General features: G+C 54.4%; 1 protein-coding gene across 3 annotated transcripts; it reads left to right on the forward strand.

Annotated features, from left to right (window-relative positions):
- The first annotated feature begins 351 nt into the window (after positions 1-351).
- DYNLL2 (dynein light chain LC8-type 2) lies at positions 352-7,248 on the forward strand. Of its 3 annotated transcripts, none has more exons than XM_062216315.1 (3): positions 352-412; positions 3,303-3,441; positions 5,234-7,248. In XM_062216315.1, the coding sequence occupies exons 2-3, from the start codon at positions 3,310-3,312 to the stop codon at positions 5,369-5,371; spliced, it is 270 nt and encodes an 89-aa protein (XP_062072299.1). In that variant the 5' UTR covers positions 352-412; positions 3,303-3,309; the 3' UTR covers positions 5,372-7,248. The 3 variants fall into 3 exon arrangements, with proteins under 3 accessions (XP_062072299.1, XP_062072300.1, XP_062072302.1); XM_062216316.1 differs by having other exon boundaries at positions 392-416; XM_062216318.1 differs by lacking the exon at positions 352-412 and adding an exon at positions 491-631.
- Positions 7,249-10,988: the final 3,740 nt, after the last annotated feature.

A 10,988-nucleotide genomic window follows, 5' to 3' on the forward strand; every position in this document is an offset into this window, starting at 1 on the left:
TCTGCGGTTTTCTCTTTGGGATTGCGGTCTCCACGCCCCTCCCTACTCTCCTCTGGAGCGCGGCCTCTTTATTCCGGCTCAGGCTCGGCCCCTCCGGCCCTGGGCGAGGGGTCTGCATTCTCCCTTCTCTCTGAAGACCACAGCTCCCTCCCCCACCCCCTCCAGATCTTCGCTCCCCTCCCCCTCCCTCAGCCCCGAGGCATTGTGGGAGGAAACAAGATGTGGGGCGAGAGCGGCGCGGGGAGAAGCCCGCAGTGCGGGGCCGGGCGGGCGCAGCCAATGGGGAGCGCGGACGGCGGCGCGCGCAGCGGGGGGGCGGGGGCGGGGCGCTATTTCAGTGGGGGCCGCGCGTCGGCCGCGCTCAGCGGCGGAGCGGAGCGGAGCGGAGCGGCGAGGCGCCGGCGCGGAGCAGGCAGGCAGGCAGGCGGGCGGGCCGGCGGCGCGAGGGGGAGCGCAGGCGGCCGGGGACGCTCGAGGGGCGGGCGGCGGCGGCGGCGAGCGCGCGGCCCGGGCTGCGGGAGCGGAAGACCGCGGCGGCGGCGGCTGGAAAAGCCCAGGGGACACCGCCCCTGTCCGCGCTCTGCTTCAGGCCATCGCTGCTCCCCAGGGGCCCGGACGGACCTCGGCGAAGGTGAGCAGTGGGTGGGGCCGCCGGGGGCCGCCGGGGCTGCGTCGCCCGCGCGCCCCGGGCTTCGCCCCGGCGCTCCTGTCGCCTCCTTGCCCCACGCCGGGCCTGGCCCCTCGGTGTCGGTGGCCCCCGGGCGGCCGAGTTGCCGCTTGCAGGCTTTCGGTGCGGGGCCGGGGCCGAGGGGTGGAGAGGGCTCGGGCGTGACGCGGCGGCTCCTGCGGCGAGGACGCCCAGTCACTCCGGCGCGGCTGCGGGCCGGGCGGGGGAGGGCGCCAGGTGGGGGCAGGACGCCTTCTCCTCCCCCAGGTGCTGCCCTTCGGGACCGCGGCTGTCGGGAGGGTGGGATGTGACCCCCGCGGGGATCCGAGGGGAGGGCATGGGAGCATCTGTGCGTGTGTTGAGGGCGGTCCCTGGCATTCCCAGGTTTAGCCTTTTTTTTTTTTTTTTGGTCGCAAAAACCGGGCGTCGAGGACGGGAGCTACCCCGCAGTGCCCCTTTCGCTCGCTGTGGAAAGGAGCCCCTGGCTCGTGACTGGCGGCTGGCCCCGGGCCCTCTGGCCATCGTGCTGTCTGGAGGCCCTGGTCCCTTGCTTTTTCCCCGGGAGGGAGGGGCTGGGCTGGGCATCTCCCTATCCTGTTCTCGGTGGCACCTTGGACAGGGGTGATGGGGGCTGGGCCTCACCTCTCAGGAGCCTGGGGGCCAGGGGTGAAGAATCGTGGCATTGTAGTCACAAGACCAACATTATGTAACCGCGGGCTCTCTCCTGCAGGGTAAGGTGGCTTTTCATGACTGTGACAAACTTGTTCCTTTGGACTTGAAGGCTGAGGCAGTGGAGCTGGGGAGCTCGCTGGCAAAATGGTGCCAGTGCTTGGCTGGCTGTGACCAGGCCCCACCCCCACCCCCGGGTTTGTAAACAGTGCCCCCTTCCGAGAGGTAACCTGCAGCAGGCCGCCAGGTGACACAGAGCCTTGTCATAGCACGACATTCTGCTTGTGTTGCTTTGTACCTTTGTTCAAAACCCTTTGAGGCTGGCACATGTATCTCGTTTGAGCCACTGGGTTTAAAATGAAGATGGTCATTTGCCCAAGGTCACGTCGCAGGTCTGGTCTTCAGTAACATTCTCCTGACCTTTGCCCAGCACCAGAGCGGGCTCACACACTCCCCGAGGGCGTGGGGCAGAGGGTGGGGGTCTGCACACTCCCTTTCAGCCTGTGTAGCCCGCAGGCTAATGTGGACTCAGGTCAGGTGGCTTGGAACAACACAGGGATCTCTCTTGAATCTCTGTGTTTAGCCATTGAGCTGGCCACTTCAGGAGACAGCAGGGGGATTGTGACTGCTCCATGTGATGGGCCTGTGGCCAGGAACATCTCTGCAGCTCACCTCTGCTCCTCCACAGTATTTCCTGGGCCATGGTGGCAGTGTAGAGCCTGGCTGCCCTCTTGGGAATCCTCTCATCCCATATGATGGGAACCGCTGGTTGCTAAAGGATGAATGCCCTGGGCCAGACAGCAGGGATGTGAAACAGGACTGCTACAGTGCCTGGGCGCTTTTTAAAAAGCCCTCTATGTTCCCCTTGTTCCTATGTCTATTTAGGGGAAAGACTTCAGCATTCCTGAGGAAAATAAACTGTTCCTCCCCACCATAGTATCTTTCACTTCACCTAGTAAGTTGGTCGTGTTTGAAAATTTGCGTAACGAGTAAAAATTTGACCTGAAGGAGCAGAGATCCAGGGAGATGGCAGTGTTGGAGCTGGGTTTAAAATCTGGAGCTTTCAGAAGTTACATTGAGCTTCAAAGAACGAATGCTGTGGGGAGAGTGGGGAGGCAGAGGGGAGGAGGGGACTGAGACGTGATGGCGTGCGTGACTGGCCAAGTGCGATGCCACCACCCTGCGGCACCCCGTCCCCCGCTCCACCCTAACTAACTGGTACCTCGGCGGTCTGGACTGGGTGCTTCTCCTTTTTGCGTGGAACAGAACTTGGTACATTCTTGGGAGGGCCTGGTAGTCTGCTGCAGCTACTCTACTCTGCCATTGTAGCGTGTTCCTGTAAAACTTTGTTTTATAAAAGCAGGTGGTGGGCTGATTCCGGCCTATGGACAGCTTCTTGTACATATCTCTTAACTAGTGAATCCTTTCAACAGCCGTCCTCATTGCTGAAATGCAAGAAAGCTAACACAGAGAAGCCGAGAGACTTGCCCAAAGCCACCAGTGTTCAGAGTAATGATGGTCATTAAATTAAGGGCTTATTCTGTTCAGATGTTCACCGCCTGGTTTTTCCTCAGGACAACCTGGTATTCCCCATTTTACAGAGGACCATGTGGAAGGACAAAGATTGAGTAATTGGCCCAAGGACACAGCTGGTACGAGATGCCATCTTGGCTCTCTGTGCTCTTTAGAATGTCAGAAATAGACAAATTTTAGAATTGGGAAAACCTGATTGTATATATGATAGAAACTGATGGCCTATTATATCTTATTCCTTCTTATCCCCTATTTCCCAGAGTAGGGACCAAATCTGCTAAAAGCCCAGGCGCTCCCCACCCTGAAGCCTCATGTCCATTTTCTGTTCCCTCGCGGTGTGTATGTCCATCTCCTGCTGAGGCCCACAGCCAGCACCTGATAGTCACGCCCAGAGTGTGGAGTTGTCAGCCTCACCTCTCTGCTTCTTCTGCAGTGTCACAATGTCAGACCGAAAGGCAGTGATCAAGAACGCAGACATGTCCGAGGACATGCAACAGGATGCCGTTGACTGCGCCACGCAGGCCATGGAGAAGTACAACATAGAGAAGGACATTGCTGCCTATATCAAGAAGGTGTGTGCACCCGGAGAGCTGTGGCTAACGGCCAGGGCTGGGGATTGGCAGCTGACCATGCTCCAATGAGGACTAGAGCTAGGGACATCAGAAAGCAAGCAGAACCCTAGTAACATGGAGAGCAAATTAGGGAGTGATTTTGAATTGCCAAAGAACACTTTAGGTGTTCTTAATGGGAACTCTGCTATGGACACCACAAAGGCTTCTTATTGTTGATGTTCACAGAAAATGTTTCGACTGTGAAGCATTGGTGAAGGCTAAGACCGCAGAGAAGGTTAAGAATTGACTATTACTGGCCCAAGTCAGAACTGTGAACACTGAAGGTCAAGGATACGGGATGAGTGAGATCAAATCACATAAACAGTTTCAGGGAACTGTAGCATTTAAAATGGGGTAGCCTTATAATCCTCATCATGTAGGGATTTCCTGTTATCCACAGACTCGGGTACTGCATCGTCCCCTCTCCCTACATTCTAGAGAAAAGCATGGGCTTGTATATACACACACACACGCACGCACGCACGAACACAAATAGATGAGTATATTCAGGTTTTGTCCCTGAAAAATTCCCAAGTGGATGTGAGAAGGGAGCTGAGCCAGAAGAGAGGATTGCTGGGGCCTCCTGACTCCTACTCAAGACCCGTGTGCATTGGAGGCAGAGTCTCAACCTTTAATATCCTCAGCTCCAGGATCCCCTGGAAGAGTGTGTGTGTGTGTGTGTATGAGAGAGAGAGAATCTGTGGAAGTGGATTAGGGTCCCCTTGTGGTTCTCTTCCCAGATGGAATGAGAAGCAGCTCTGGAGTCGTGATAGACTGTGTGTGTGTGTGTGTGTGTGTGGCCAAGGAATGCAGAGGCAGCTGGGGGTGCTGGCTCCTTGCTGAGTGAAGGCCTAGCTGTCTGAGTAGAGAATTCAGAATCATGGACTCTGAGCCAGAAGAATCCTTAGATTATCTGGTCCAGCTTTCTTGTTTTGATGACACAGAAGATGAGACCCAAGGAGGTGACTGGGTTCTACATTACCAGGCTCAGGCCGGATTTGAAGCTTAATTTGGTTCCCATTGGTCTTTGCACATCTTGGAGTTATGTAGCATGGGGGCATCTGGGGGCCCAGAGAGCCCCAAGGCTGGCAGCATTGTGGGTCTACAGTTGGCTGCTGTCCTTTCATGGTCATGGCAGGATGTCTCTACTGTGGGGCCTGCAGGCTGAGCCACAGAGTGGCAGGGAGCTGCCTGAGGCTCACAAAGGTTTCCTGGGAGTTCTAATGGTAGATGTGTGCCCCTGAGAGAAGTGAGGGAGTGGCCTTGGTCTCGTGGCTGGGTTCTTTTTCTGGTACGTGCAGCCCCTACTGCTTGGCATACAGAAGTGCCTTTACCACTGAGCTGTGCAGTGTTCACTGGTACTCCTGACATTTAGTCCTCAGTATGGACAGTGTCTTGGTGTTTAGCATTTGGAAATGCTGGTTTAGTCACGTGGGTCCCTGTTTGTATCATGGTAACTGGCTGAGGAGTCACAGTGGGCTGGTGGTGCTGTGGGGTGGGGTAGCGAGAGGGAGGAGAGCTGATGAGGGTGTAGAGTGAGAGACTCTGCAGAGAGGAATAAGAAGCCTTTGTGGTGTCCATTATTGATGAGGGGAAGAGTGGCCTCGCCAGGCCTAGAACCTGAGCTCTGAAGGCCGTGGGCCCGCGGTGGGGTGACAGGCAAACATGGCCGTGCAGGCTTGAGGGAGGCTCCCACTGATTTCTCATCTTCGGCTACCCTACTCACCTTTCTCCTCTCCTTTTATTTTCTTAGGAATTTGACAAGAAATATAATCCTACCTGGCACTGTATTGTGGGCCGAAATTTTGGCAGCTACGTCACACATGAGACAAAGCACTTCATCTATTTTTACTTGGGTCAAGTTGCAATCCTCCTCTTCAAGTCCGGCTAGGTGGCTGTGGTGAAGGTGTCAGTGGCGGCGGCAGCGATGGCAAGCAGGCGGCGTTGCTGGGACTGTTTTTGCACTGGGGCCAGCATCAGGATGTCCTCTCCAATGGCTGTGCTACTGCATGGACTGTATACTCGATTTCATGTGTATGTCGCAGTAAACAAAACCAAACTTCTTTCTGTTTAGTTGCCTGGGGAAGAAGGCTGCTTTATGTTCATTTCTCAAGACTTTAAAAAAAAATTTTTTTTTTTTTTTGTTGTGTTGCACTAGGAAATCTCTCCCTGCCTCCCTTTTCTCTCTCTCTCCCTACACAAAATAAAAAGCCCTTAACAAAGCCCGAAAGACTAGGAGGACTAAGGAAAGGAACTAGGTCTCTGGAGGTGGAACTAAAACTGTGCACTGCCTCTTCTGGTGGCGGCGGCTGCTTTGGAGGCCGGGGAGTCTGCGGGGGGACAGTGCTAGGACTGGCGAGGAGAGGGACCGGAGCGGGTGGGGAGTGCTCTAGTACCAGGGAGAATAGTCCACTGAACTGTGATTCTACAGCTTGGGGCAGAGGGTGGGGAAGGGTGGGGGTTGGACTCTTTAAGGGGCCCCGAGATGTGTTTGTGGCGTGTGGGAGTGGGGAGCAGACTTGTCTTGCTGTCTGTCAGAATTTCTAAGTAAGGGCTGTGTGTCTTTGTGGATTATCTGTAATTCTTCCTGCCAGAGATCATGCTAGGAACTTGCTGGGGGTCTGATTAGCTCGGTTTTGTTTTTCTTTGCATTCTTTCTTCTCGCCTTCTGTCTGCTCCCTGCTTAGCCCTCGGTTTTTTCATTCCTCCGGAGTTCTCCTGGAGCAGCCCTTGTTGTTAGTTGGCTGCCTGGGGAATTTCTGATGACTGTAGTTCTTAGTTAGCTCTTAGCAATCAAACCAAATCAGTGATTCCCTTGATTCTCCTTTGTGTATATGTGTTTGTGTGTGTGATTGTATATGTGTGCACATGTGTGCGTGGGTTTGGGGTAGAGGGGAGGGAGGGGGCAAGACAGTGTGGAATCTCGAAGGCATATTGGAAGGTAAGGGGCACAGTTAGTTCTGATAGGCCTTTATGTTTAGAACCTCTGGGAGTGAATATAAGTGTCACCCCCTCAGTCATCCAGCCTAGACACTTAGCCCTGAGAGTGTCTGCTTCCTGGGGACCACCCAGAGGAAGGTGGCCACGCTACCATCTGCCCTGGAGCTGGTCTCAGTGGAGAGGGAAAATGACTTAGTGGGTGGCTGCAGCCTCTGGGGGCGTGGGGATGGAGGATGGAATTGATACACATAAAGGACTTAGGGGGGCTTCGGGGAACTCTGAAGGAGGTCAGTCGTGCCGGGGTGAAGCCAGACAGTAGGACAGGGCCATGTGTGGGAGGAGACTCCAAGCAGGATGCCGCAGGAACCCTGGCTGTTGATGACATAGGAATGGGGTGGGGTTGGGGGGTAGTTATTGCTGACTGAGCTGCTGATTCTCATGAAAGACATTCAGACTCATGTGTCGGGTTGACATTGGGGGTGGGGGATCCAGCTCATTTTTTTTTTTTCCAAGTTCATGCTTGGGGCTGGAGGGAAAGGAGGAGAACAGCCCCTCCCCTAACTTAGTTGATGCTGAGCTTTCCTTTTGATGCTGGCAGGGGAGGGTGGGACCTGGGCTGGCGACTCAGTTCTGATATGAAACCCTTCAGTGGGCACAGGTCGAGTGCTTGATTTAGGTTTTATTTTTTTATGAATGTCCAAATCTGTGTTTGGAAGTGTCTGGTTTGTGTTCATCTCCCTCGTTTCTGGAGCAGGGCTGAGGCCCTGCCACATCTCTGCTCTGCATCCACGCCTCTTGGACATTAAAGGTCGATTGATGCACCTCTGAGCTGTTTGGGTTTCTTTGGGCAATGGTGTCACAGAGTGGGTGGGGCTGGAAGATGTCTAGGGGGGAGTAGAGTTGGGACTAAGGATAAAACCAAGCAAGAGCAGCCGAGTGCCTGAGTCAGGTCTTATCCTAGGCCCCTGGCTTATGCCCCTTAGGAGAGCTAAGCAGCAGCACCCACCCACGGTGATGCCAGGTTCTACTGCTTTGGGGAGGGTCAGCGAGGGGAGACACATTTTCAGATGGGTACAGGAGATGGCTGCCTTGCCAGCAGCCATCCTGGACCTGCCTTGGTGGCTTGGAACCTTGGCCAAAGCTCTCGGCTCTTCTCTTCCCCTTTCTAGGCTTTAGTGACAGGACACGGTTGTACTGAAAGATGCCCAAAGGGATCTCCTGTATTTTGGACACAGCTTCCCTTCATTGTGTAGTACCAGCCCAGTGTCCCTTTGGTAACCAGGGTTAGTTACCCTAGGCAATGGGGTAACTCCCTTTGCCTGTTGAGTCAGGGGCACAAGGAACCCAAAGTGACAGGTGGAAGCTTTAACTTCCGGTGTGATGGAATCATTGCTGTGTCTCCTGGTTAAACACGCCTCCCCTTGGAATGAAGACTTCCAGGCCAGCAGAGCATAAAGTCACGGGCACAGGAAGCCAAAGGATCAATGAGGGTAACAGTGGTGCCGTTCCGTTTCCCCCACGTGAGTCCTCACACTGGGAGACAGCACCATCCCTGGGGTGCTGACCAAGGGCACACGCGGCCTCCTGAAAGCCACTGCCCCAGCCCTGTACGGCACTGCCACCACGCTGGGCTGTCACTGGTTCTTTAAGTGGGCAGTCCGCTTTCCATTAGCCTGCTTCTTCAGGCTGGTGGGGGAACAGTAAGACCAGTGAATTCCGTGAGTGTGGCCATTGCTCTGCTTTATTTGCTGTAAGGTGAGTTCATTCATCAGGAGTAGTGAGAAACGTGGTGGTGGATAAGCTGTTCTGGATGTCTACAGATGGTAGTTTTGGCAGAGGCATCATATGCAGAGAAAACAAATCCAAATCTAGAATGAATGTTTCAGGGCAAACAAAATTCTGCTCCTTTCGTGATGGAAGTAGTCAAATGTAATCAACTGGGGCCGGCGCTGTGGCACAGTGGGTTAATGCCCTGGCCTGAAGTGCTGGCATCCCGTATGGGTGCCAGTTCTAGTCCTGGCTGCTCCTCTTCTGATCCAGCTCTCTGCTATGGCCTGGGATAGCAGTAGAAGATGGCCCAAGTTCTTGGGCCTCTGCACCTGCATGGGAGACCCAGAAGAAGCTCCTGGCTCCTGGCTTCAGATTGGTGCAGCTCCAGCCATTGCAGCCAACTGGGGAGTGGGCCAGCAGATGGAAGACCACTATGCCACAGTGCCGGCCCCCCAAGTGGCATCTTAACCCACTGCACCACAATGCCTTTCCTGTTTTTATTTCACTTTTTAAAAAATGTATTTTCACTTTATTATAAGGGCAGAAACGCACACAGACATCTGTCTGCTGAATTCCCCAAATGCTCACAATAGCCAGGCTGGTCGTGGCCAGCACCAGGAGTCCAGAACCATCCTGAGTCTTCCATGTGGGTGGCAAGGATCAAAGTCCTTGAACCGTCATCTGTCGCCTTTCAGGCAGAGTAGCAGGAAGCTGGAATTGGGAGCTGAGAGACTGGAACTTGAGGCAGGCACTTTGATACGGGATGCAGGTGTCTCAAGCAGCGCCTTGACTGCTGTGCCAAACGCCCACCCCTAGGCGCGAGTTTTGTTTTCTTCAGTCCTTTGGCCATACAGAACTCCCCATGAGGTCACAGGTGCAGGCCGGGCGAGAGGTTAATGTGGCAGGAATAGGCACCCTGGGCATTTGGGCTACTTCATCACATAACGTACTCGGTCCTGACTCTGATCTCAGGTGTACGTCTTCCATTTAATAACAATGCTGCTGTGTGTGCCCAGCTTAATGCCATGATGACCAGCTCAGGTTCCATGGTAATCTGGTGGCCCCCGGTTAAGCATTTAGTCTCTGCTGAGTCAAAAGCTTTTTGTGAAAGCAGACTAGGGGCCAGCACTGTGGCACAGCAGGTTAAAGCCCCAGCCTGCAGCGCCAGCATCCCATATGGGTGCTGGTTTGAGTCCCAGCTGCCCCACTTCTGCACTTGCTCTTAGCCAAAAGGCCAAGAAGCAATGCTGCCCCACTTCTGATCCAGCTCTCTGCTATGGCCTGGGAAAGCAGTGGAGGGTGGCCCAAGTCCTTGGGGCCCTCCACCCGCATGGGAGACCTGGAAGAAGCTCCTGGCTTCGGATCAGCTCAGCTCTAGCCATTGCAGTCATTTGGGGAGTAAACCAGCGGAATGGAAGACCTCTCTGGCTCTACTTCTCTGTAACTCTGTCTTTCAAATAAATAAAATCTTAAAAAAAAAAAAAAAAAGAAGAAGAAGAAGAGGCCGACGCCTCGGCTCACTAGGCTAATCCTCCGCCTGCGGCACTGGCACACCAGGTTCTAGTCCTAGTCGGGACGCCGGATTCTGTCCCGGTTGCTCCTCTTCCAGGCCAGCTCTCTGCTGTGGCCCGGGAGTGCAGTGGAGGATGGCCCAAGTGCTTGGGCCCTGCACCCACATGGGAGACCAGGAGAAGCACCTGGCTCCTGCCTTGGGATCAGCACGGTGCGCCGGCCGCAGCGTGCCAGCCGTGGCGGCCATTGGAGGGTGAACCAACGGCAAAGGAAGACCTTTCTCTCTGTCTCTCTCTCACTGTCCACTCCACCTGTAAAAAAAAAAAAAAAGAAGAAGAAGAAGAAGAAGAAGAAAGAAAGGAGAGTCGTTACCCACAGAGGATGGGAGGGCTTTGCCCCACACCCTCTGGGTCTGCACAGTGACAGCATCCATGTCTGGCAGTGATGCTCCAAGCCCTGCGGGAGCTGCTGGACAGCCCGGCCCACATGGCAGAGCAGTGTGCACAGCAGCCTGCACCTGTCGCACAGCCTTCTCTTCTGGGCTGCCCTCAAAACCACAGCTTGTCAGGCCACTCGGCAAATGTGCAGCACACTTAGCAGCACCCTGAAGTGAGTGCGATGTCTCCAAAATGCAGAGGCCTATTGGCTGGGTGTTATGCTTCCCTGTAAGTTATAGGAGGGGTCAGATTAACATACTTACCCCTCCCTTAAACAGGAACTCGTGAGATGCCCCGCACCATTGCATCCCTAAACATCTCACAGAAAACTCGCTGAATTTTTGGCAACTGTTATTTGCTGCTCTTTTACATGCAAATGTCTTACCGATGTGTCTAGAGTGGTAGCTACTTCGCACTCCCTAGTCCCATCAGCATAATGTGATCAGTGCAGCGCATCCTGCAGTTTCTTCCTCCTCAGGGAAACCCAGTTCTGCGCTGAAGCCCTGTCCCCTGACGGCACCAGGCCCACCCCTATTCTGCAGGAGAATCTCCTTTCCATAAAACCAGCTGTCGGTGAGTGTTAACCTCATCTACGGAACACCTTCACAGAAACACCTAGGTTTGTGTTTGGCCGAATAACCAGGCTGGTGTGTGGCTGCTGCCTGCAACACAGGCATCCTGTATCAGAGCACTGGTTGGATTCCCAGATGTTCCACTTCAGATCCAGCTCCCTGCTAATGCACCTGTGGAAATGGCCCACATGGCAGTATCTTCTTTTAAATTGTGCTTACAGCATTGCCATTCAATGCGATGATTCACATGAGTACAGTTAAATCTGCCATTTTCCTG

Source organism: Lepus europaeus, chromosome 18, assembly GCF_033115175.1.
Source record: "Lepus europaeus isolate LE1 chromosome 18, mLepTim1.pri, whole genome shotgun sequence".
In the NCBI taxonomy this organism is placed as follows: domain Eukaryota; kingdom Metazoa; phylum Chordata; class Mammalia; order Lagomorpha; family Leporidae; genus Lepus; species Lepus europaeus.

What these genes read in the sequence shown, in the direction of transcription:
- DYNLL2 (XM_062216315.1), top strand. Translation starts at nt 3,310, where the DNA reads ATGTCAGACCGAAAGGCAGTGATCAAGAACGCAGACATGTCCGAGGAC. An exon ending in TTGCTGCCTATATCAAGAAG is followed by an intron (nt 3,442 to 5,233) that starts GTGTGTGCACCC and finishes TTATTTTCTTAG; the next exon opens with GAATTTGACAAGAAATATAA.